The 27,897-nt window shown below is 41.6% G+C and overlaps 1 protein-coding gene across 2 annotated transcripts; it reads left to right on the top strand.

The window, feature by feature from the left end:
• Window positions 1-27,593, top strand: sh2b3 (SH2B adaptor protein 3). Of its 2 annotated transcripts, none has more exons than XM_010794651.1 (8): window positions 1-305; window positions 2,441-3,637; window positions 17,924-18,025; window positions 19,148-19,236; window positions 21,987-22,078; window positions 22,648-22,862; window positions 23,629-23,806; window positions 24,453-27,593. In XM_010794651.1, exons 2-8 carry the CDS (start codon window positions 2,468-2,470, stop codon window positions 24,773-24,775), a joined length of 2,169 nt encoding a protein of 722 aa, XP_010792953.1. In that variant the 5' UTR covers window positions 1-305; window positions 2,441-2,467; the 3' UTR covers window positions 24,776-27,593. The 2 variants fall into 2 exon arrangements, with proteins under 2 accessions (XP_010792953.1, XP_010792950.1); XM_010794648.1 differs by having other exon boundaries at window positions 2,438-3,637.
• The last annotated feature ends 304 nt before the right edge of the window (window positions 27,594-27,897 follow it).

Here is a 27,897-nt window from a genome sequence, read left to right as displayed (position 1 = left end):
CCTGGTATGTTTGATGATGAAAACATTCGCAGACTTTTTTGCAATCTCAAGAATTCACCACTTTTCGTCTCTGAATGTCGTCGTTTAGGACACCGAGAGGGAGAGAGATGCGAGCCGCGAGATAACAAGACATGTAACTCCATGTTTAGCCCTACTACGACCCCCCCCCCGTCTCTCTTCTGTTTCTTGTGGTTTTCGCTGATCTGTTAGACCACAGTCTCTGACCCCCTCCCCTCTCTCACACTTGCACGCACGCACTACCTGTATTTAGAATAGACCCTTCTATGCTGCATCGGAGGAAGATGGTATGTAAATGTACCACATGTTGTGGTTTGTAGAATGATAACCTATTTGAATATCACTGTAGCGGAGGTCTTAGTTTGACTTTTTATAACTGTTGCTTATTTGTAGAAAGCATGGGTGGAAGCAGAAGTATAGTAATGACTTTCAGTTTGTATGTGATGCGTTTGTATTTCAAACGTCTTCTGCTGCTTCAGACATCACTGTGCTCTTGCCAGTATTTCTTTCATGGTGAGAAATTCCACCATCTGCTTTTGTTGAAATAACCTCTCTATGCAACTGATGTATCTTTTTCATGCTATAGTTTTAATCGGACACATTTATTTACCAAATAACTTGATGGATCTGTATTTAAATTCAATATTTTGTTACATGACTGCCCATCTACTTCATCAACAGCAACTCTGCGGCTGATTATACAACGTTGTATCATCCATGGGCTGTTTGCAAAAACCAAGAGGCTCGACTGTTGCATCAGCTAAGGCCTTTTGTGGTTCTTTTAATATTCGTCCTTCCTCCTACCAATAATCTGCAACTATTTGTTAAGCGTACTCGGGGTCAGTGTTGTATAAAGAACAGGGGCAGTGCTCTCGTTGAATGCATCCTGTTTCCTCATTCCTGTGGTTAACTCCTTAACCATTGTCTCATTTGGTTCAAATCAAATGTAGCAGTTATTTGACCGTGGTGGATAGGTAAGAACACATGCGATGTAGAAGAGCAGACTGTTGAAAATAGAAAAGAAAAATGTATGTAGCTAATATGTTGTTCATAATAGGATAAGCCAAACATACAGGGTTTTACAAAGATATAAAACGTACAAATAACATACAGTGCATTAGCAAGTGAAGCACCGAACAGTGAATAACAATAAGCAGAGGCCAAGCTGTCATAGGCCACCAAAGCACAACCTCCTCAATGCATGCGAAAAATAACCCCCCCCCCCAAAAAAAAGCCCCTGGAAAAATAGAAGACCACTTTATAATCGCTGCGTCCAGGATTTCAGTCCAGGAAGTTGGGAACTTTGCTGAATGTCATTTCTGGATTTCCTTTTATATTTTTATATTCAAAAGAATGCCAAAGGGACCGAAAAACGACTTCAAAGCAACTTTTACCAGAGACATATCGAACTTTCAGCATTTAATCAGCTTGCAGTAAGAACAATCTTCCAGCGAACAATTCTAAATTAACATCAGAAACCTTTTGTGCGCAGTAATTACCTTTTTCATGGGTCATGAGTTAAAACGAGTATGTTGGATCATTATATTATTATTGTTATTGGTGTTTTGGGACAGAAGGAGAAGAAAAAACATGTGTTAAGCGATTGCGGTCTGTAATGGTTCTGACATGAAATAGGCTTTAAATAAAAAAGCAGAAGAAATAGTGAAATATGTCGCATGTAAACACCTTAACACACAGATGGCCAGCAGGCAGTGTGGTGGATTGAGAAATGATCTAACCGTACTTCCTCAGGGCCTCATTCAGTGTTTGTCCCAATGACTGATTACTGTTTTCATTCATTTCAAACACTTCACTCTCTGGCATCCATGTCACATTTGGAAGTGATTTAGTCATTTGTATTGACTGCATTTGACTCTCTTCATTCTTTCTTTCATCTTACAGGCTTTCAGATTTCCTAGGGTTTTTCTCTAATATACGCACGCACAGTGTTTTTGCACTTGATTGAATTGACTGTTTTCCCACAAATTGAACGGTTACCAGTTGTCCTTTGAGTGAACTGCGGCCTTCCTTATCTATTAAGATACTCCATGACTGGTTGATTGCCAGAGATTCTTTGCAGGCCAATGTAATCCAATTTGTTCTGTTTAAGATGGAAATCAGATAAAATCCAACTTTTGGCTGTCCTTTCTCAATATTTGAACTTTTTGGAAGTCTTAAGTAGTTCAAAGACAAGTTCTGACTTTTTTGGCCAGTTCCATCTTCAGTACTCCAGTTCATTACTTTAAATGATCTTGATTTGCCTCTAATTGCATTTCCATATCTCTCTTTTGTTTGTCCCTCAATCCTCTTTCCTAAACTTTCCATCCTTCCACATATCTCCAAATCAACCCCTCGGCCCCCACCTCTTTTCCCACCTTCCATCTTTTTCTGTCTCTTTTCGACTTTCTTTGTCTCGCAGCAGTGATTCTCAGCCGGTCTGGTTACTGCAATGAATGGTAACACTATCCATCCAGCCAACACCAGCACAACAGCAGGAGAGGGCCCAGGCGTGGCAGCGCCCCCCAGAGTCTGGAGGGAATTCTGCGAGCTTCACGCCATCGCCACAGCCCGGCAGCTGGCTGGACACTACCGGAGCTTCGCCAGAGAGCGAGCACAACATGACGTTCTCCCACCAGAAAACTTCTCCAAGCAGTTCATCGACCTCTTCCAGCAACACTTCTGCTGCGAGGTCGACAAAGATGGCACTCCGCTCAGCCAGAACACATGCTCCACTGGTACTGGTAGTGTCCCCCACACCACTCCAGTGCCCACTCCCCTTCCGTCACAAGGTGTGATTGGTCGGATCACATCCTTGTCCAGGACTTGTCAGGACTATCGAGAGGCGGGCCGGCCGAGTGTTGGAGCGGCTCTCTTCACTGTGGTGTCACCAAAGGTGGGGCCACTGGTGGTGAGTCGGGAACAGGAGCAGCCGCTGCGATGTGCCGCGGGAAACTCGTTATCAGGTAACCCGGTGACGCTCAGAGGGTCGACTCGTAGCATCGGGTCATTGCTCATTCGTAGCCATAGCAGTGAGGAGATCTCTGCCACTGATCGTCGTCTGGTATCAGAACGGTACTCCTCTGACATCTCAACCTCCAACCCTGCACATGCTGAAGTCACACATTTCTCTGTCAGCCAAATCCGGCATACAGTGAGACGGCTTCTCAAAAAACAGACCAGCACCCCCCCATCCCTGGACCAGTCTCCTAGCAACCCAAGCACCAACAGCCTCCCAATTAATGGTGACAGAGTAAGTGGGATTCCCTCTACCAATGAGGAAGGGTCCTCCTCCTCATCCCACTCTTCCTCTTGTCTGAACTCTGAAGCCACGCCGCTGGTCTCTTCACACATGACTAAGGCCGGAGTGGGCTCTAACTTCCTGGATCGTTTCCCGTGGTTACGCGTTGGCAGCCTGAGGCAGAGGAGGTCGGAGAGCGGCTGCTGTAAGGCGGGCCAGCTGAGGTACCTGCTGGTGGACGACACTATCTCAGACACTCAGCACCGCTGGCAACGCTGCCGCCTGCTGGTCAGGAGGATCAGGGACGCTCAAGATGGAGGAGGAGGAAGAGGAAGAGGAGGAGGGGAGAGGTACCAGTTGGAGCTCTATGATCCTCCAAAGGTAAAAACATTTTTTTTATTGATTTATTTAAAACAAGGGACAGTGTACATTAATCAACATATTAAAAACATGTAAAAGTACTCGAATTAGCCAAAAGGCTAGTTTTCATCGATAGTTCCTTTGCCAGATGGTGATCGACATCCTAAAAGCAATAATAAAAAATACCACAACATTGTTATACCATTGTACATATTTACAATAGATGACATCACTGAATACAGATAAAAGCAAGTCATGATAATAAATAAATAAAACATTTACAATACGCACTCATACACACACACCCACACATCAGTGCTGACACTGTTGGTTTGCAATGAGCCACTTTTTAATACTGTGCTTGAATGTGTAGTAGGATGAGGATTCTCTTATTGGCTGTGGTATTGAACGCCATTGATGGGATGCGTGGAATCAAAAGACAGCCTGGCTGAATGCGCTTTTCCTAAATGGGATGGTGCAGTCTCCCCTATAGCCGCACCTCTAGTAGCCCTGGTTGAGGTGGACTTTAGGCTGATGAAGCCAGCCAGAGGAGGAGGAGTGGTGGTAGAATAGAAGTACTTTGAGTTGTTACTTGCATATAAGTAGCAATACTCATTGTACAAATATTATGTGAAAGTGACAAGTGAAAGTCCTGCATACAAAATGTTACTTAAGAAAAAGAACAAAAGCCTTGGCATCAAAATATAACTAAAGTACTAAAAGTGAAAGTACTTGTTAAGCACAATGGCCCTTTTCAGAATCATATATTTTAAATAACTGAATTTAGATTTTGTATTAACCAATGAGCATCACAGCTTGTAAACGGAAGCTCATTTTAATTACTTTACTGCTGCTAGATATCTTGACCTATACATAGGTTTCAGTTTTTATTTATTAGACGATATATTTGTTTTAGAAAATAATCTGATGCTGAAAAGCAATTTATTGAAGGTGTCAGAAAAATGTAGTTGAGTAAAAAGTTCAATATTTGCTTCCAAAATGTACTAGAGTAAAAGTATAAAGTATAATTATGCTCAATGAAGTACTACCAACAGATAGTAAACTTGAGTAAATTCTTTACTCATGTACTTCCTTACATTAAACCCCGTTGAGGAGTACAGTTTGAGATTAGCATTGGGATCTTCTGCATCATTGGTATTTACTTTTCCTTAACATCCAAAAAAGGAAACATTTTTCTTATTTATTTTTAATGTTAACGACTAGTTTGAGTGAGTCATACTTAAAGGATGCTTGCACAGCAGTGGAGTGTGTGTGTGTGTGTGTGTGTGTGTGTGTGTGTGTGTGTGTGTGTGTGTGTGTGTGTGTGTGTGTGTCCCACATTTTTTTATTTCATGCTTGTGTGTTCATGTGCCTGTGTATCATGTTGCAGTTGTCCTTCACAATCTGTATGTGTTCGTGCTCTCTCACACTTTTTCCTATATGTTGTTGACATATAGTATGGTGAAAGCTTGGTCTTCGTTTGTTCTATTTTGTCAGCATCATGTGAAACGTTTATCTCAGCCTTCAGTAAAAAGAAAACAGAAAACGTTCCAGTAACGGGCCTTATTAGAAAATCAACATAATTGAGGTTATTAGAAGTCACAATGCATGATGTTCTTCTATACCCTCTATTTTTATTTTGTACACGTATTTCTTTGCATCTCTGCTGTGTTTTCCTTTTCCTCTCAGGGACGGTAAGAGAGGAGTTTGCAACATCAGTGGAAAATACTTTTCCAGCGAGCAGACTCTGATGTCCATCTGTTCTGTGTTACTTGTTGTACTTCAGTCTCTCATATGGCAACATGCAGCGTTAATTTGGCTCTCTTGCATACCACAACTAAAGCTCAGAACATATGGGACCCAGTGTGCTGAAGCAGAAACAGAATGAAACCAACCAAGAGACACACAGGAAACCCAGCAGCAGCCGGCGACATGAGACTTACTGACTGACTGACTGACTGACTGATAGGTAGACAACCAGCAGAGAGGAGGACAGATACAGCGGGATTAAGGTGGCTAGGTGTTTAATATTTAGGTAAATTAAGGTTGCTAAGTTATCCAACACATGTGAGAAGTCTCAACATTAAAGAACAGTAAGATCCCTAGTTGCACACATAGTTTTGTATTTGTTAATTTTGTCATGCCCATTCCACATGGACTTAAATGATGCCAAAAGAGTAATGTCACAGAACTGATACTTTGTCGGATACGGAAATATCACCTTGGATTATATCTTAGTTTTTTTTCTTCGGCCCTTCTTCTTCCGGAGACATTGCTTATTCCAATTCATTGATAATGAAAATCATCGTTTGTTGCCACTCTGATTAATTTCAGTAACACCTCCTGCTTCCTGCCTGCTGCTTTTGTTTTAGTCACATTTAAACATCATATTTTGGTCTAACAATTTGAATTTGGCAGAGGCCTGATGGAAGTAGCCACCAGTCTGGGCATCGTGCCGGACTTCCAGATAGCCTCTGCTCATATACACATATTTAGAGCAGAGATTAATTCGTCAGTCAAAACCATATTTCTCTTTCCAGGGATTGAGTTTCATGAAGGCTACACATGAAGTGACTGAGTCATAATGGATCTAGACGTGTGCGTGGGTGCTCATGCTCACTTGTGTACTGTGTGTTCACCACATGTACACATGTGAATGTCATGCAACACATTTCTACCAACCAGACAGAACTTGATGAATAGTGGCGAGTGAGAGTTGCTGTTCTCCTGTTTGGTTCATTAAACTAGATCATTTAAAGGTTCTGCTTTTAAGCTTCTATCTGCAGGCCTGCCTGAACTTGTCCAGCACTTCCTTTTCATTTTGCGTCACAACAGATCTTTGTCGTGCACAGCCCACGAGATCCGAGGGAAATTTTGTCCAAAATGTTGAGAACAAAGCCTGAGAAGATATTCAGGCAGCCTTCCAGTTGAAATTATATCTGTGGTTGTTTGGCATCGTGTTGGTTCCAATGAAATGGTCCAATGTCCTGGGTGCTTTCTCATTTGCAGGGTTGTAGGAGGACCTTGATTTACCAAAATAAACTGAAAAGATATGCAGTCCTGGCGATCAGAAATGTGGATCATTGACACATGTCCAATCTCAAGAATACTGCTCAGTGTGGTTAGATTTCTGAAAACCAGGATATATGTTTATGCTAGTTTCTGTGACCACAACAAATAGATGATTTATCACTCAAATGTGTCATTTGACTTTGTGGTAAACCTTGGGGAGTGGAACATCTTCATAGATGGGTGTCGTAGGTGGGTGCATAGACTCGCATACATACACTCTTATAGCACGATGCTTATTAATTTCGAGTCCTCACACACCACACGTGCACAACATACTTGAGGGATTAAGACTCATTAAGAGAATAAAACCAGTGCTGCCAAAGTCTGCAGTAATGACTCTTGTTGGGAACAGAGTGAGTCACAGAAGGATCCAAGTTAAAACCCACACATTTCCAAGCAAAGCACTTTAAATATAGCCATCATCTTCAAAGAGGTGCAACCTCTCAGAAGTATTAGACTACACACAGTATGTGCATTTCACAACTACTGCTTTAACTTTTGATCTGGATTATTGTGTTCTTTGATATAAGGTTTGTGATTGCAAAGCACATGTTTTATATATAATCTGCACACCGCTCACACGGTTTACTACAGCAGCTTTTCACCTTGTTCATTTCTTTTTTTATTTAGTTTAAAGGAGGCAGGCTGTCAGAGTGAAAAACATCTCTGTGTGGAAAATGCCTCAATGTGGGAGGAGTGTTGTGTGTATGTGTGTGTGTGCGGGACACAAAATCTATAGAAACATCTAAAGGAAGTGGAGTGGTTAGAGTCATGTGGTCAAGATGTTTGTCAGATCTCTCGCTGCATCTCTTTCTAGCTCTGTGTCTCTTTCTGATAAAGATGCTGTCTGCCTGCATTAATGAATACTCTATTCAACGCATTCCCTTTGGTGATATAATAACATTTAACTGTTCATACATCGGAAATGTGTGCTTCCCCGCCGCTTATAACCTCTTTGTTGGACTTGTGTGTGCGTGCATGTGTGACCTACAACCACAGTGCCAGTGCACATGACCTTACCGAGATGCATGCGGAAAGCCCCCAGAGCAAAGCTGTGCAACACCCTCATCAAACAGTTTTCTCCTGGCCTATGTTCTCCTTATTCATCATTACCCCTACACACACACACACACACACACACACACACACACACACACACACACACACACACACACACTGCAAACAATATGATGTTACCAAACAGCATTAAATCATGTTGGAAGTAAGTGTCATTGCATGCAACAAAGAATGTGACATGCTTTGCGGTATCGGAGTGTTTGAAGTCTTGTCCTGTGGCGCACATAGCTCAACTGGTGACTCTTTATTAATGATCACACTCGAGAGGCAAGGATTGACTTCCAGCAAGATGGCGGACGGGTTAGCCGCTTAGCTTTTAGCTCACCCAAGTCGGTGAATATCACCCCACTGACTTTGACAAACTCGATATGCACACATTTTATAAACTAGGAGATGAGTGGACATCGAAGCCGGAGAAAAGCTTAAAACTCAAGGACGGTCGACAATGGAAGAAGTCATTGACCACGCTGAAATTGAACGTGACGCAGCGGAGAAGCAAGGTCAAGCTGAAGCATTGAGAGCAGGGCTTGCTAGCACCAGTAGCGATATAAAAGACCTCAAAAGCGATCTCCGTAACGAACTTATAACATTCAAAGAGGATCTTAAAAGGACATGAGGAAAGAGGCAATTATCAAGATATGGCCAGGACTTTTGTTGCAAATATGACATCTTCAAAAGCTGCAAACCTTGCATATACAACATTAATATTCTTAGTCCTGTATGGTCAGGTTCTATTGGATTTGTATAATAAACCGTTTAGCACCGACTGAAGGCCTAATGCATTTACTAAATAAATGTAGGCCTTATTGTCCTGACTGTTTGTGTCATCAGGCTTTGAGCAGTATTGCTGTGGGAAAGGTATTACATGTTTCTATGTAAAATTTACAATGCTTATATTTGTGGACCTTGCAGAAGCCCTGTGTGAGAAGAGACGTCTTCTATGCCCTTCTCCACATTGTTTCCAGTATATTCTACTCCGCTTTAGCCAGAGCCACATCTCCAATCCTGCTAAGCCCCCTCCCCTGATTCTCCCAGAGTTTGGTTTCCATTACAGAGCCAACACAACCAGCATTGACTTATGATCTGTGCGTCTCGGTTTGATGAAATGACTCATTTTTTAGATTCTGCTGCCAGTGGGGATGATTTGTCAATTGAGGCTGTAGCTTCTCACTAAGCAAACTGTGGCTTTTGGTACTGCGTTATAAACATTTACAGTTGGCTCTAGCCAACCCCCCCCCCCCCCCACCTTGGCTCTGACTCCTGTGTGGAAAATGTTATCGTGGCCAGATCTCCTCTGTATAAACCTGGTTCTGGCTCAGTGGTACCAGGAAGTGCAGTCGTAAGGGGCAAAACGACACAGTGAGGTTGAATCAGAGACAATGGTGTGGCACAGGGGCAGAATGGAGGGAAGGACAAGGCATGGACTAAATTTAAATCTGCTAATGGATTTATTAAGAGGGACGTGATCAATATACCAGATGGTCAAACATTATAGCAACAATATAAATATGGATATGACCATTTTCATTTACTGCTTTTTGATACATTTTCTCAATAGATTATCACAAAATGTTTAAAAGTCCAAACTAAAGCTAATCAAAAAGTCCAAAGCTAATTTAATTGGTAACATTATATGACAAACAAGGCTGGAATTCGTCTCCATGAAGAAGCAGGATCTTTGGCATGAGAGATTACCGAGACGAATAATGAATGATCAAAGTAGTTACAGATTAGTTTCTGTTCACCAATTATTGGACTACTGATTTCAACTCAAAATATATTTGTCATGAAATTGAGTTGAGTTTGATGTGTTAGTTACACAAAAGCAAAGATGCAGTAAACACTTGTTTGGAAAAGTCCACTTATTCTACATTTTTTGCAGACACAGAACAGACCATCAAACATTCACACAAAATGGACACATGCCAAATCTTCTACGGATGTGGATGAGCTGCACATCTCCTGAAGACACTAACGCAGAAAGACATATGCAAGCTATTTTCAGTTCACTGCTGAACACAATTTGTGCAAACTTGTGACATTTTGTTCATCATAAAGTGATGTGCATGTTATATAAAACACAGTGCATGCTTTCAAACTTTATTTTTCAGTACGCAGTTATCCATGTTTCTTCAGCTGCACTTTGATTAGTTGAGCTGGACGCGGATGAGTTGTATATCATAAGAAAAGGTCAATATTCAAATTGAAAAATAATCACTCTTGTACATTTGTTAGAGCCAAAGATCTAATTCTTCATCACGTTGACCTTGTGCCGTGTAGTTTGTGCTGCTTTAAGCATTAAGACTGACATTTAATTGCCAAAGAAACGTGTCTTTGCAGAAACTACGTGCCGGTTGCTCATGATAATTCACAGACACGCTGACAGCACTTTCCATTGGAACTATGTCTTTGCTCGAAAAACAGTCCCAATAAAAACAGTTTACTACAGAAAGTAGCGCCAATGAAAACTGTTCAGTCGGGTCTGCAGATATCTTGGGAAACTGATGCTTTTCTTCTGGAAACAGATACTATCCTGGAGTTATTCAAATGTCCTTTTTCAGTGCTGTGCACGCCGCAAAGAAAATATTAGAGCAGCGTCAGAAATAGTGAATATCTCAAATCCAAGGCGAAAAAACATCCAAACAATCTGATACGCCAGGAGAGATAGGTGGGAACACGTTTGCTTCGTTCTTTAAGCAGTATTAGTACACAGACACACATAGAATACACACAATATTATGTAACTATGCATAGTAGGCAATGTCTGCATGACCTCCCAATGTCCTAACCAATGTTGCAATAATACAGACAACTGCTAAATGTTATATAGCTACACACATTGATATAAATGAAGTTTGCAGTCCTTTGTACAAAGTCTTCTGTCCTCTTGACTTATTACGAGTACTTTATAGATATTGGTAAATATTAGAATATATGTTATGGCCTAAATCTCTTGGAAATGCCTTCTTGATTAAAGTTTGTAAGAATTAGGCAGAACTGTTTCTACGTTCCCTTCCTTTTTTTCTGCTCCGTCAGCCTTACTAATTGGTCTTTTTCTCGTGTGCAAAAACCACAGCTAATTCATTTACAAGGAACTGCACTCAGTTCTGTGAATCTCTCGAGTGATATTTGGCTTAAATATCAGAGTTTCTGAGAAGTATGCAAGGAGGGCAGCACAAAGAGCTGACACGTCTATCCATCACTGAAGGCTGATAGCTTCTGACAGGTTTCCTAGAACACACTCATCTCTATCAGCGTTGGTAACCCCACAATGTGCTCAGTGTGTGTGTGTGTGTGTGTGTGCTCAGTGTGTGTGTGTGTTTCCCACATCCTCCATGATGCCACAGATAAAGCTGATAGTGAATGTCATCTGATCTCCGGGCTGCCTCTACCCCACCTACTGTGTATATATACACGTACTAGAAACCAGTGTGTACAAATGTGGCTGTCACATTTTCTTTATCAGTCAAGGCACATTTTTTAAATATGTTCTTGCACTGTGAGACAGTAAATGAACAGAGAAATGCATTCAAATAAACATAGGAGCACTCGTAGTAAGATAGTCATGGTAACTTTAAGTAAGTTGTCATAAAATGATTTTTGAAAGGGCCCTTACTGTATGTGCAAGATTTTCTAGAATTTTAAAGAGGCTTTCACTTTTATGCGTTGGGTTTATGGATCTGTGATCACAGCTGTTCTCCGAGAACGTAATCCTGCCAAACAATCATTTGAAAGCCCGAGGGAGTCTGTAAAATATCCCTCAACACGGTCTTTTTCTTCCATGTTATCATGTTTTTAATCTGCCTTTTGAGTCAAATCCTACATCCCAAATCAGAATACTCCCAACACAAACCACTAAGCTTTTTAGGAGAGAAACTACAAGATTCAGACAAACATTAAATCCATTATCACTGCAGAAGAAGTTTCATCCAGCCCGTCAGAAACCAGGATTTAACCAGAATCTATTTCTGCTCCAGCAACTCTGAAGGAAGAGGAGTGTTTCTGTGTGACACCAACAGGTGGTGCAGTCTGGCAGGGGAGTGAGAGTGAAAACAATACCAGCTGTTACGCATCACCATAGTGTTAGCTGCAGAATTTGCTATTGTTTAAAAAAAAATCAACAGTTTCTTTTTAAACATACCAAGATGTTGTTTACGGTAGCTATGATCAGAGCTGACGGATGTTTACCTCCACCAGATTATAGAAGTCATCCTGAAAAATAAGCCTGTTAAAAATGTGTTGCGCATCACGACGAGCAGATGTGTGGACCAAAGAGAAACCCATTACCTTTAATACAGTATCGGATAAAAATGGCATATTCCCGCATCGTGTTTTGTGTTTACGTCATTTTTCACACTTTTCTTCTGCAGTGGTTTGATGGCATCTCAACAGAAAATCCCCAGCACATCCTTTTCACTTAAGCTTACCAACTTCTAATATCTGCATAACAGTGGTTGGAAACATGTTTTCATATACATTGTCCCTCCCTTTTTTTTCTGGAAATATGTTTAAAATATGTGCTAGATTTTATAATATGTATAACAAGATAATGCTACGTTCTAGCTTGTGGGCTCACCCTTGATTCGTAGCTTTCTATGGGTTTTCGGGTAGACCAGGCTAATCCTTTACTGTAAGTATGCAGCAAGGAAGAGAAACGCACCAATGATCCCAACCCAAAAAACAAACCAGGGGAAGTACAGACAGATGTGTCGGTCAAGGTCCCGTCTGCCTGATGAGGCCCCGATGAGCTGGGCTTCACTCTCTCTCTCTCTCTCTCTCTCTGTGTGTGTGTGTGTGTGTGTGTGTGTGTGTGTGTGTGTGTGTGTGTGTGTGTGTGTGTGTGTGTGTGTGTGTGTGTGTGTGTGTGTGTGTGTGTGTGTGTTTTTAAAAAGCCACCCCTGGGACCCTGCAGAGTTTAAGGTCAGTGCGGCCCACACACATGCACCCCGGACAGCGCTGGCTGTGCTGACCCTCGGAGGGATAGTGGAATGTGTCAGTTGCCACGGCGACGGCCTTGAGAAAGGGGACCCTGGGAAGATCGCTTTGGACTCCAAACATCCTGTGTGTCACCCGTGTGCGTGGGTGTGCGCTCAAAATGTAGATGTGTTTGTGACTGTGGGTGAGAGGTTGCTCGGCTGCACCTCGGTTTGTTTGTGAGCTACTTCCATAAACTGTGTGTGTTATGTACTAAATAACAATTTAATCATCATCAACATAACTGAATAATCTGTTGGTTGTTTAGTCTATACAATCTCAAAACCTTGTGAAAACTATCATAGTTCATAACAAAATCCACATTTCTTTAATTTATACTGATATACAACGGGAAAGCATCTGATCCTCGCACAACAGGCGCGGCCAAATAACGTTAAAACCCTTAAAATATTATTAAAAAGATCTGATTTCTAAATGTAACTTTTTACAATTGGTATAAATGTGGATATAGTGTTACAAAAACAGATGCCAATAATGTTCACCTGTTATCCCTGGCTGGGGAAGTTATGCACAAATATGTATATCCAATATAATGAGAAAATCTACGTTGTGTTGTCAGTGTTGCGTATCTGTGTTTCATTGTGTGTGTGTGTGTGTGTGTGCGTGTGTGTGTGTGTGGTTGAGACATAGTAGTGAAAGTTGACTCAACCTGAAAATCCCCAGTAGTGAAATCTGAATAGTTAATACACACATCACCATCAGCTTAGCATGTTACACACTCTTATTTGAGCTGCCAAAACAACGTACAAGTATATCAGTAGACTGTGGATCAGGTGTGTCGATGATGCAACTCTGCTAAAGGTTTAGAATTTCTAATATAGGGCTACAACCAACACTTTCACTATAAGCTGATCTTTTAATAAATAGGCCGTCTCATATTGATTCCATTTATCCTCCAACATTACTACAGTAGGGAATGTTTACATCTGATTGTGTTTATAAATATATTCTTTTGGAGGAATGTGTATAAAATGATCGGGATCTATTTCTTTCCTTTTGATGAAATGACTACACAAATTGTTGAATTTTGAACTTTGGGTCTGAATATTTCATATCATATTTCCTCATTTGGCAACAAGGAAAATCGAAACTCAAACGATGGATCAACAAATAAAACTAAAACTCTTGAACTTACCTTTGTTTAATGTCACGTGTTTCTACTGGAAATAGCTTTTCAACACGCTGTGGTTGATAACACCTGAAGTAGTTGCATGTAAAAAGTCCTGAAAACAAAGAAACAAGCTAAAACACAGTGTCAGGATTCCAATGCCTGCTTTTTACATCTGAAAAATATGTTTCTGATAAAACTCCAGTGTCTCTTTGTTCTTCCTGTGAAATTCATCTTGAAACGGATCTACACTCAGTCAAAGCTCTAAAGCATCAATAATGCAGTGAGACATTTCCACATGTGGCCTTTGCTTTTAGTCCCCCTGAAGGAGACACTTGATGGAAACAATTGTCCGGAATACATTATTATTGAAATACTGGAGCTGTGATAATGCAGTGACCTTTGTTTGGTTCCACTTCTCGGATGAGGAACATTAAGCCTTTAGACTCAAAGGCTGCTGGCAAATGACAAAATTAAAGACATTTTGAAAAACCCTCCCTAAATGTTTTGCTGTGTTTTCAGAGGCTACTCAAACTCTATTCGTAAGACCAGTCTCCCAAACACCTGCACACCAGCAATGAACATTTCAAGCCCTGGTTCTTGGCTTTAATAAAAGTTACATTTTGTTGGTTAGATTGTTTATTCAAAGTCATACATTGAATCCAAAATGAAAAAATATCAGTGAAATGCTGCTATTTGTAACTCCAATAGTCTACAGCCTAGACAGATTTGACAATGGGACAATGGGTAGAAGTAAAGACAACGTTATGAGTCTCTGTAGGTTGTCATCTTAAGCCTTTAGTTTGTGGTCCTTTTGGTTCTCTTTGGTTGTTCTGTGTCTCTTTGTGGTTGATATTCATCATGCTTTCAAAGATGAATGCTCACAAAGTGTTCCCACATCTTTTGCGGTGTTTTTTAAGGAAATAATATTGAAGGAGTTATGTTTAGGTGTGTGTGTGTGTGTGTGTGTGTGTGTGTGTGTGTGTGTGTGTGTGTGTGTGTGTGTGTGTGTGTGTGTGTGTGTGTGTGTGTGTGTAGTGTGTGACTGTAGTGTGTGTGTGTGACTGTAGTGTGTGTGTGTGACTGTAGTGTGTGTGTGTGACTGTAGTGTGCAGTGATAGGAAATGTGCTGTGAGCTTGAACTTGCTCTCTTGATGAAGTGGATTCACAGAGAGCAGGCGGGTTGCTCAACCAGTCTGACATCTGCTGCCCCCCCCCACAGACAGACACATATGGTTCCTTAAAGATGCTCTTAGTCAGAAACTCATTCACAATCTCAATAAATATCTCTCAATGAGTCACCCCATCTCATAGACACACACACACATCACCACATATCACTTATCATATCCAAACAGCAATTAAATAAAAAATCGAAATAATGCCCTGATGTCTTGATCAACCTTGAAGTGAGATTGTTTTGTCAGCAGTTTCCAAGGCAACCATTAAACGATGCACCTCCTAAAATATTGTATTTATTGTATTGATTTGTTTTTAAATCTCTTAGCAGCCTCTGTATCATTCATGTGTACTATGAGTCTCTTACAAATCTACAATCATTTTTTTTGCAAAGTATCTCGTACGATATCAGCGGTCGTGTTTTACTCCGTACGTCTTTGGAGTGCACGTTTCCTCTGAGAACATATAGATTACATCTTTCTGACTTTCTAGTTATAAGAAAACCTGACAGATTGAACCTGAATCTGAAGAAGCAGAATTGAACATCCTGGGCCAGTCCAACTTTGAGTCAGTTCCAGATTCCCTGAGTCAGACCTTTTGTAAATGAGTCACATCCAGCTCATCTGTGTCACGCTGCTTCTCATTGATATTACTACGCGCTGCGGCTGAAGCTTTTGGAGTCGCTGCTTCGATCACATCACTGGCTAGCTGAAGAAATGTGTCCAGTGGGGGTTAATCTATTCTTTAGAAGTGTGTGTGCCTGTGTTTATGTGCGTGTGTGTAGGATTATCATAGACATTCCTCAGGCTCACACACTGTCACATAGACTCTAACTCATCCGGTGCACAAAGCCCTGGAATCTGTCCTCCCGCTCCTTCTTCTGCTCTTCATCCCTCCCTCCTCATCCCTCCCTCCTCTCCCACCAACGGCGAGTCTTTCACCGTCTCGTCTGTTTCCTTTTGCTGCTCACGCTCCCTCATGCCACCCTCCCCCCTCCACCTCTTCTTTTTTCTTATGTTTTTGCATATTCGTTTGTCCCCATAGGGTTTCATGTTAATCCAATGTAGCTTGTTAGTGTCACGCTGTGTGCTGGAGAAGGGTTACTTTTTTCCCAATTGTTGGTGGATCAAATATAATTTTAGGAGACTCCATCCTGGGCTTGTTGATAATATTTAAAACCTCTCCACATAATACAATTGTCTTAAGGATTTTACGTTTTTTAGTCATACTTTTCTTTTATTCTTATGAATTTGGTTGATTTCCTTTTCGGTGGTTACTTGAAAAAAAAAAAAACACAGTTTCATATTTGTATGCATAAGAAGAGCTACAACTAGAGATACGTTTGTGAACTTTTTTGCACAGGACAATTATGAAGACATTTCATATTGTTCAGTCCCCAAGTCAATGAAGTGATCGTTATATCTACACAGGAAGCTAACACATGACACACACACACTCTGGTTTTAAACTAATAATAATAGGTGTGTGTGTGTGTGTGTGTGTGTGTGTGTGTGTGTGTGTGTCTTGTATGGACACACACACACACACCCTCTCTCTCGTCCTGTCGAGCTTTGCTGCAGGTATTCATGTTTGAAGTGAAGTACCCACATGTCTGTTTATTAGTGCTTAAAAGTAAGGATCACTGATGGTTTTGTCCCAGCATCATTTCCCCATAACGGTGTGCCGCCATGAAGCCCCTCGTATCTCACCCACTTTGTCCTGTCGGGGTCGACCTTATAGCTCAACCATGAGAGCTCCCATCATGCTCTTCTTTCAGGCGACTCACTGCCTTTCTGTCACTGAGGGAGGCTTCAGTTTCAGGCTTCACACGTCCAGACACACATAAACACACGATGTACACATCCTGTGCTGTTAGTGGTATCTTTAGCTTAACTGATCAAATAAGACGTGTTGCATTGACACCCTTCTCAGAAGTCAACTCCATTATATCTATCTTACGTCAAGGAAGTTAGTTTTCTCGCAAGTACAAGCCACCTGATTGTTGATTTGCTAGATATTTAAGTAAAAAAATGACTAATGTATAAACGAGCAACAAATGTGAGCGTTTGACTCACTGCACTAAATTTCAATTAAGGCAGCTTATTATGTTCATGTTTATAAAGTTTGTTTTATATTTGCCAAGGTTAGGGAATATCTGTCGTCCAGATAATGGAAGGTGTATTTGACTTTCTAGAAACAGCATCCCATTTGCCATTATATTTATCCAGAGACCCATTTTCTAGATCATTTCTTTAAACCGTTGACCCCCCACCTCGCTGTTCTTCCTCGCAGACTGGCCTGTCGCGTGCTTAGAATAGAGAATTAACAACTAAAAATGTAAAGTACAAATAAAATGAAAAATATTATATCAGATATAAACAGTTGAACAATTCTGGATTTGGTATGTTAAGTTAATTCTACGTAGGTTGCCTAAATGGTCAAACCATATTTGGCTGTCATTTCTGAATTTTCAATACAAAACCAACTTTTTGATTAACTAAAGACAAACCCATTTGTTCCCTTTTGTAGGTTAACATGTCTACCACTGACTTGAAGAGCTGTAGTAGTAGCAGGAATATATGCTTACATTGCAGTGGCATAGGCACACTTTTAAAACAACTGTCAAATGCGTTGTTCAGTAGCTGAGGCTGGTTGAAGACTCAGTTCCTCAACACACACACACACACACGCACACGCACACACACACACACATTCTGAAAATACATTTAACTATTGGAGTATAATTTTGGAGTGTAGAAGGTTCACACTTTTCTTTGTTTCAGTTTCTTCTCTCTGTTTCTGTACCTTGTTCTCTGTCGTCCCATGAGGTAGCGTTGGGCATTTCTGACTGTCTCTTTTCTTCATGATGTTTTCAGGCCTCCTGTCCCAAGCTGACGACTCACTGCTCAGATATCCAAGAAGTCCGTCGTTGCAACCGGCTGGAGATGCCTGACAACTTAAACACATTTGTTTTAAAGGTATGTACAGCCTTTTAACTTAAAGCAAATAAATAAATAAGGACTCCTTCCGCCCACCGTATTGTTGACATACACATTTGCTTTGAACTCCAACCCTCAATTCAACATGAAGAGGAAACAGGACAATCTTTGTGTCATATCATTTCATAACAAAACTCACTAAACGGTCTTCATTTAGACTTTGTTGGTTTATTCTCCTCCCAAACCTTGTCTCTTGAGTTTAAACACTCACCACCTTGTGGGTTCAAAGTCACAGCAAGTGTTTACATGAGGGGGAAAACTCAAAACATCCACAGAACACTTGTTACATCGCCCATCACTACTCAGACATCCATCCACATCCTCCATTGTATCACCAAAATACAGTATAGCCACAAAAAATGCCTGTAAGAAATGTGTAATCTACTTTACAGAGAAACAGTAAGTATTTGATAGCAGTTTTTTTCTCAGAAATACTTTTGTTAGATTTTTTAAGACAATCAAACATTACACATTTACACATTCATCCCTTCCCCAAGATCTGAAAACATGTACATGACATTTCTGGAGTAGAAAAGAGAGTAGCTGGGAGTCTGGGACAAAAGACAGAATAATGGAAAAAGAAACAAAAAGAAAATAAATATATGAATACACATAGTGGTAGTAATGTTAATAATGACAGTGATAATAATACTAGACAGTACAGTCAGAATTCTACAGGAGTACACCATCAGCATGACTTCTGAAAGTGTTTAGGAATGGTCCCCAGACCTCATGGAACGTACTACTTGAGCCGCAGACTGAGTAACGGAGTTTTTTTAGTGTAAGACACATTGGGTAATTTAACCACTGAGAATGGGTGGGCGGGACGGCATCTTTCCACCTTGGTTTTGATCGTAGTTTTACACATCAATAATGGAAAGTGTGCTTACTTTCCCCCCATGTTAGTAGCCGGACTTTTGCTGAAAACAAATGAGCCTTCTATTAAAGGAAATGGGTAAATAAAAATACCTGGCTACTTTTGCGTAATCAAAAAAAGCAATATGAAGCCTGCTGCCTTTTTATGCGTCTCTCGGCCATTTCTTGAACTTCGGTGTCTGTGTAATATGGATGGTATGTTTGAAAGCTTCTTTGCCTTACCAGGTTAATCGAGGTAGTCTGATTTTCGAGACGGACAACGACCAGCTGGTCAGCTCCTGGACCACAGAGCTAAAAGAATGTATCAGCAACAGGTGAGACACACTTAACAAAACAAGGACTTCAATACTTGTTATTACCTGAAGCTGATTTTCTCCATTTTGAATATTTCAACTTTTTTGATCAGTGTGAGCCGAACTCATGACTCAAGTTCCAACTCATTTTGTAACCACAAATTAGAGGTTTTATTACATCACTTTTTCCGACCGAAATGTTAGTCATGAAATAATAATTGAGGTCACTTGTGTTAGCAGAAAAAAGATTCAGCGTTGTGTGTGAGCTTTTGGGATTGACAGACTGGAGCAACTTTGAGTCTTGTAAATATTCCTGGAAATAATAATTCATCAAACTCAGCAGTCAACTTAATATTTACACTCAGCCTGTGAGAGCTAACACATCTTCTGGGGGAGTATTATGATCAACGTTGTGCAATCAACTAAAGTTGTTGAACATGACTTTTAAAGTCAGGAAAGAAGTTAACATTAAGAAATGTAGAAATTCAAGGTTGAGATGTTTTTTCAAAGGAGCCATAAATTAAGAATTTGGGGCAAATATCTTTGTTTAGGGATTATCATTAATGCTGTTGTACAGAGGCATACTGCACGAATACTATTCTTTTCAGTGTGACAAAATCTATCTTTTATCAGAAGAAATTAGGATTCAACCCCAAAAATGTGACCTTCTGTTTCAGAGGATACTCGTCTGTCTGTGTGTTTTGCGTGCGTGATTGTGTGTGTGTCTGTGAAAGGAAGTGTGGGGGAGGTCTGAGACTTGGGAGAATCTCAGGACCTTTCTCATTTCTGCAGATGTCTGTAATGCTCTTACACACACGCACACGTCACACACACACACACACACACACACACACACACACACACACACACACACACACACACACACACACACACACACATACACATACACATACACACACACACAGTCAGTAGTCAGCGGTACAGTAAGTGAACACTCATCAAGTGTGGAGGTGAAGTCAGAGTTCACTCTGGAATTCACTGTTTGTTCAGATACTTCACAAAGTAAACATGTGCAGGAATGTATTCAAGTGTGTGCGTTAGACCAGCCAATAATGCATTTCACATGATTACATAACATTATGCTTATTGATACATGTGTTTCTTTCATCCTGAACGGGAGATTCTTTGATGAACAAACTTTGTTTTTGAGACATTTTACAAAATTACCTCAACCCTAGTTTGGCATTTTTGTATGGGAACACTTCTCAGCCGGCATGTACCCTAATACCAATACATCTGTAATAACCTAATATAGGGCCACATATGTGTCGTTTTTAATCTTCTAATCTGATGTGAATGTGAATTCGGAGAAGAAATCTGACCTTTAAAACTCTATCCCCCAAAGTCTCTTTCAACCCACTTTTGTACTGATTATCATGCATCCTTTGTCCGCATAGGAACTGTCACATTCCAACTAGTCTTTTAACTTCATTAAACTGAATGCTTGTCAAAATCATTTAAGTCCGCAGTCAGGACAATTTTGAGTAAAAAAACGCAGCCCTCTCTTGTGTTGGTTTGGAGCCTGTCTGTAGACATCTTTTCAAACAACGCTCACACAATGGCCACTTTACACAGGGATGTACCAGGTGTGCAGTCAATCCTCTTTTTCATTCTTCACACACTTACTTACATCACACTGTGCGCGTACAACTGGGTGCAACACCCTGAATGCCCTTGGAGAAACGGTAGGCCTTTCTCAGCGCATGTCCCAGCAGGAAAAGCACATACAGGTGTTTCTGTTTCAGGGTCCTCATATTGTGTGTGCTGCTATGGCTCACTGGGAACCTTGAATAGAACAGAGCCATCATTATAAGTAACACCTGTGCTTTTCCTGTCACCCACTTTGGCCGTGGAAAAACGGCCTTTTGTCCAAAACGCGTACGCCCTCGTCCCAAATCGAGGCTATAAACCAAGAGAGTCAGTGTGTACCGGATGTGGGAGGTGTAGCATTGCTGACTGGCTGAGATGTCCACTCTCTGCAAAATCTCCTCACTTTGCAATAATAATAAAACATGAGCTGATTCTCACAAAGATAGAAGAACAAGACCCCACAAGAGTGAGGAGAAAGGAGGCACGTCTTCCTGTTATTCAGAGCAAGCTCAAGTCAGCATTTTAGCAGGATCTGCTCAGGCTTCCCTCTTTAACCTTCCTGTGTGTGTGTGTGTGTGTGTGTGTGTGTGTGTGTGTGTGTGTGTGTGTGTGTGTGTGTGTGTGTGTGTGTGGTGAAACAGAAGAACAGTAAGTCTTAGTTCAGATGTGAACTGGCCTCACTTCCTGTCTGTGCCTGGTGACTTTGTGTTACTTCAGCCTGCTGTTTCTTCCATGTTCACTAAACCCTCCCCACACACCAGCATGCACACACACACACACCTCGCACACACACCTCTCTTTAATTTCCTACCCATATCTATTGCTTTCCCTCATCCTACTGGAAAGTGATATGTGGCATGTTGACATCAATAAAACGTCAACACATATATTTTTGGGAGACACTGGTGTAATTACAGACGCTAAGTGCAGCCTATTCAACTTGAATGTGTTTTCACCACACTTCTGAAAGAAGACACTGATCTCCCAGCACAGACAGAGCTGCAGCGCTCTTATAAGACAGATGGTGAAACCCAGATGGGAAACGATGTCTTAAAATGAAATAATCATGAAAGTGACCTATTTCCCCCCCCAGGTGGTCCACAATGAGAACAACATGTGTTGATGCAGTGTGTGTAATCTGAATCTGTGTCTGTCCTCAGGTCAGGCAGTGTGGATCTGGAGCCTCTCCCCCCCCCAGCAGACAGCTCGGCTCCAGCCAGTCACAGAGGGAGCTCAGAGCTAGGGAGTCAAAGTGAGTGGTGGATGGACAATGAAATATGTCATTTTGAATACCTCCATTCTTACTTTAATTGATTGTATCAGCAGCTGATTCCAGTTTCAGTTATTCAACAGCTTCATTTGACCACCCAGTGATTCCAAATCAATGCAGCATTTTTATTTTTAGAGTTTTTAGTCCAGCACTCTCCCTTTAGCTTCTTTAACATCTCCTGAGGGAAATCGAGCTCTTTAGCCGCTCCACATGTCACTAACTTTCTCCATTTGCCGCTTGGTGCGAGCAGGAAGTGCACAGAAGGTTTTTATAGCTTATTTACTTGGAGCAGCTGCCTGCTGCGGCTGACAACAACCCCGATTAGAGCTGAGGGACTGAAATGAAACTGTTGCGATGTGGGCCATCACATTTAATAAAAATAACCCTGCTGAGTTAGAGTGGGTAAGGATTCATTGTAGGTTTGTCAACACCAAGGAAATCTTTCACATTACAGATAGTAATCATTTGATTATTTTCTTATATTAATAGAGTGGTCCAGCTTTATGATAAATAAACAATTTAACCATTTGTTTCTCTGTTCCGTCCTCCAGGCCCCGTCACTTTCTCCTCTCCTGAGCAGGTCGTGCAGAAGGCCGACCATTTCCTGTTCTCCTACCCATGGTTCCACGGGCCCATCTCCAGGGTCAAGGCGGCCCACCTGGTGCAGAGCTCCGGCCCGGAGGGTCACGGGGTGTTTCTGGTCCGTCAGAGCGAGACACGGAGAGGAGACTACGTCCTCACCTTCAACTACCAGGGGAAGGCCAAGGTACGTCTCACTGAGGCTCTCAGCCGAGGTGGTTCACCGATAAAATGTAGCAATATAAACCCAAACCCACATTGTTCCTTTTTTTTTGCCCTGAATGCGTCAAACTAGTAACCACCTCATTTCCTAACACTGGTAAATGCTTACATGAGGAAGCCTTATGCAGACGTACCTCTAATAGTAAAGACCTTAACGGTCCCCTGTTATACTGTTTTTCATCAATATGTTATAGGTCTCAGATATATACAAAACATGTCTCTGAAGTGTTTGGCTCCAAATACCAAACAGATCATTGTAGCATTACCCATAAACCCCTCTGTTTCAGCCCTGTTTCAAAAGTGCTGATTCTCTGTGTGTTACTTTAGATGAAAATAAGGAGCCACTCCCCACGCCCCTCTGAGAGATATTTGGTTAAAAAGAACACAATGGTGCTCTCTAGGAGGGGTTTCAGGTGATAAGGGGGTAGGTGATTGGCTAATGGTTACACAACCAAAAGAAATCGCTATGACATCATGAAGTGGCCAAAATCTGATCAGCTCATTTTCAGACAGGTTTTTATATAAATGGATCAGAACAAAAAGAGAGAGAATCTTTTTTCCTGAAACTTTCAGAATCTCTTTACACAGAGGGGACACATGTTGATGTAGAAAAGACATGACAAGGTGGATTTTGCATAATACGTGACCTTTAAGCTCATTCTCAGAATAAAAACAGTGTGAAATGTATCTTTTCTTGATGTCTTCCCTTCCTCACGTCTGTGTCCCTGCAGCACCTGCGCCTCTCCCTGACAGAGTGGGGTCAGTGCAGGGTCCAGCACCTGCGCTTCCCCTCTGTGATGGACATGCTCAGTCACTTCCTTCTCTTCCCCATCCCGCTGGAGTGCGGAGCCGCCGGCGCCGTCACTCTGTCCAGCTTCGTGGTGGCGGGCTCCAGCCCCCCGTCACAGGGTGAGACCCCCATCCTCTCAGATATCACAACTTTTTCAGAGAGATATGAATGAGTTTTTATGTTTACATCAACATGTTTAAAACAACTTGGGTTCTATTGTTTATGGGACAACATTGCATGTACAGAAGTTACTGCCGGGATGTTGTAACATGGTCACTTGGCGACAACAAAGTTCAGTAGGGTAGGAAACAATCCAGGTTTAAAATCAAATGTTGCCAGATTATCCAAACCACTTGTACCCAACCTGAGGGGAGGGACTCCTCTTCTGGCTCACAGGATACATGTAGAGAGGGTGCTACATGCAGAGGGGATAAAAACATGGTTTACCTCGTTACACATTTGTTCTCTGTACGTTTTGTTTTTGGTTGTGAAATGCTGCCACGTTTTCTGACCCAAAAGCAAAATGACATCATTTGAAGTCTTTGTTGGAACTGTTCACATTGGTGAAACAAGTATACATTGCTCTGTATTAAAGGCGTCACAAGGCGTCCCAATGTGAAAACACAATAAAGTTAACTCACCACAAAACTCTTCAAAATGACAACAAGTTAATACAAAACTAACAAATGACTAGCTGTAGCCACCTTGCCTTTCTCTTCCAGGTGTGTTTTTAAAATGTCTTTCCCTCTCTGTGTTCTCCCTCAGGCCAGCTCTCGGGCGCCCTCCTGGTCCCGTTCTCTCTGCACCGCTGGAGCTCCGAGCCCAGCCTGGCTCACTGCAGCCAGCCACGCTCCTCCTGCTCCCCCAGTCCCCGGGCCGCCGCCCAGCCCCCGGGCCGCCCCTCCACCCGCATCAACCCCGCCCCGGACCCTCCTCCGTCAACCCCGGTTCCGCTTCTCCAGAGTGAATCTGTGGGGAGGAGACCCCTGCTCCGCCACCCCCACCTCCCTCAGCGGGACTCAGACTACGAGCTGGAGCCAGAGCGGGGGCGCAAGAGGGCGATAGACAACCAGTACATGTTGCTCTGACAACCGCCAACAGCTCCGCCGCCACGACAGATTATTATTACATTTTGACTGGCAGGTTTTGAATTTACCGTTTTTAAATACCAGCTAAAAACCGGTAACTACCGGCTAACGGAAACCCTGATACACACATCTGACCCCCCCTCACCCGGCTGCACATGTCTGTGTGAGACTCTCAGAGAGCGCAGGATGCTAACATGATCACAGCAGACTCTTTGCTGAGCGTCTAGACTTTGTCTGATGTCAACACACACACACACACACACACACACACACACACACACACACACACACACACACACACACACACACACGGTCTGTGCTGGCAGTGTGCTTACCAGTGACCGACCCTCGCAGCCTCCACCCAGTGTCCACAGTGAATGTATTTTTGGGAGTTTTATAAAAGTGCTGAGTATGATGACTATTCTCGTTTTCTTGATGTTGAGGTTCAGTGTGAGAGTGGAGGTGGGGGGGGGGGGCATGTGCAGCTGTCCCCCAGCTCATTCCACACACATAAATGAGAAAGCACTCTCATTTCAGAGTGCCTACATGTTATATTAGATATTCCTCCTTTTGTGCATTATTTCATATTTAAGTGCACAACGCTTTCAGTGCACTTTGACAACAATGTGTATTTTGTATACACAGATTATTTTATAGAAAAAAATAAAAAAGACATTAAAAAGGGGAAAAGTCAGGTGGGAAGCTGTTACTTTGAAATGCTTCCATCACTTCAGCCCGTCGCAGAGACAGAACCAGGAATTATTCTACATCAACTTTCATCAGCACTGCTTTTATTGTGTGTGCTCTGTTCATGTGGGAGGAGTCGAGGTGTCCATCAGCACTGATCTGGAGTCTGTCCCAATACTCACTGCTAGGTTTGCCAAAATACCATCTGTAGTGTCACATGTTACATGTCCAGCACCGAGGCCTTGTGTACGCAGCATTATCTTCTGAGTAAGCACAAAGTGTCACATGGTCTCACAGAGATAAGTTCTGCCACAAAAAGTACATTTAATGATATAAATACAATAATATAATTTATATATTTTTTTCTATAACCCTGTATTAATTTGATGAATTTAAACACTTTTAATATATTTCATTTGTACAGTGGTGGGAGAGGAGCCATCAGGAGAAGAGTAATCCATCTCTGTTCCTTATCTTTTCTCCTGACGGCAACTCGATGTGTAATATCATCATAATATTGTAGTATATTATTTGGCAACACATCCTCCACTCTTACTCAAATTATATTTAATTAAAAGTGTTACGAATTAGTAATGAGGCTCAATAGGTATTCTGCCCCTCCAAAATGAGTCTTGGCACTCCCAAGGTATCTTTTTTATTTGGAAAAAGCTGAAAAATGCGCCCCAAATAAAACATCAACTTGAAAAGCTTCACTCCAGAGCAGGAAAGGGGGAAACACTCCGCAAGATCAAAACAGAGAGTTAATCCTCCACCATCAGAGCCCATTTCTATCAGATTAGTCCCATATTCAGAACAAATGAAACAGACTGCAGGTCAGATATTATCTCAGCTAACATGCTAACATGAATCTCACCTTAAAGTCTTAAAGCAGGCTAACGCGATGCAGCTCCTGTGATAGTGCCTCTGTCGATTTTAACATTTATTTTCTTACAACTTTCTAAGGCAAATCTTGATTCTTGGGCAAGTTTCCAACTCTATTTTTTACACTCATAGCATTAAATATTTTTCCTAGTATTTTTATGTACAAGTTCAAAACGGCAGCAGGCGGATAAACACGATATTTTTATACACGTTTTAATAAAAGTTGTTTCAGTGAGAGACTTTGTGAGGGAGGTTTGCTTTCAGCTCAGGTGTGCATTTTATTGTCAAGAGCTGACATACTACATTTTTATTTAAAGGAATCCAAAAGATGAAGTGGTTACAGCTGATTTTCTTAGTGACCCGTTGGTTTATCTCAGTGTGTCCGTCTTGAGATCAGCCTTTGTAGATCAGTTTCAGTTAACTGTTGTCTCTCCTCTCAAAAAACACAAAATATCCCATAAACAGTGAGCAGTCGTTTTGACACACACCAAAAATGTTCTGTAATTTGGTTTCAACACCTGAAGCTTCACTTCCTTTAGCGACGGGATGCTTTAGGGAAATATGTTGCCAGGACTTGTCTGTTTTCTAACCTTGCTTTAACACTAACTTTAGCAGTTGTTTAAGATGTACCTTCAGTGAACGTATGCGTAACGTGTGGATAAGACCTGTCTTATCTGCCCTTCTTCTCAGTGTAGTTTCCTTTCCTTAAAGAAGAGAAATGCCTAAATGCAACCAAATGTCCTCATGAACACGACCGCAATAGGTCAGCTTCGTCTACCAAAGGAACATTTTGGCAATGGTTTTGTAGTTCTCTACATGTAGTTCTATCATCTTGATCAAGACTGACATCTTTTAAGTGTTTATAAGGGGAACAAAAACAAGGATGTTTTTGGCAAAAGTACGGTTGATCTTCCTGCCTCTATGTGCCCAAGTCTAAACAAATCCCTCATCACCTCTCTGTTTTATCTCTGATAAAGGAAAGCAACGGTAACAATAACTATTTTGACTATCAGTCCCCTCTATTTGCTGATATTGTTTTTATTCTAAGGGAGAATGACTGTGCCTTTGCCAGAAAGCTGCTGTTGCTTTTCCCCTTTAGTGAAAGCTCAGGCTGTGATGTGGGGCAGAACTTGTGTAGTGCAATATCTGAGACGCCCAATGTTTCACACCTTTGTATGTATGAAAGACGAGATCAGAGATGGCTGGATTAAGAATTCAATGTTTGCACCTGCTTATAGACTGAGGAAAACATATTAGATAAATGCCAAAGTTCCAGAAAGAAATGCTATATTTAAAACCAGGACTACCGCATGTTTCTAGCGTTTTTTGGCTTTTCCTTCTGTGTCATGGTTTAATTCAATTTGTCTGCAAGAATCGAGTTAGCACTTACAACAATCATGGTGTACCTCAGGTGTCTTTAATCCTCAACATGCGCTCCAGCAACACCTCTACTCTCTCCGGTGTTTGTTTTCAAATGTCCAGTTGTGTCCTCAATACTGTTCATCCTGTTTGTTAACTCAGCACTGTAAACATTCCAGCCCTAAAGCCCCCCC

The sequence above is a fragment of the Notothenia coriiceps genome, unplaced genomic scaffold (assembly GCF_000735185.1).
Source record: "Notothenia coriiceps isolate Sejong01 unplaced genomic scaffold, NC01 NC01_scaffold00037246, whole genome shotgun sequence".
In the NCBI taxonomy this organism is placed as follows: domain Eukaryota; kingdom Metazoa; phylum Chordata; class Actinopteri; order Perciformes; family Nototheniidae; genus Notothenia; species Notothenia coriiceps.
This window is presented reverse-complemented; position numbering and strand designations above follow the sequence as displayed.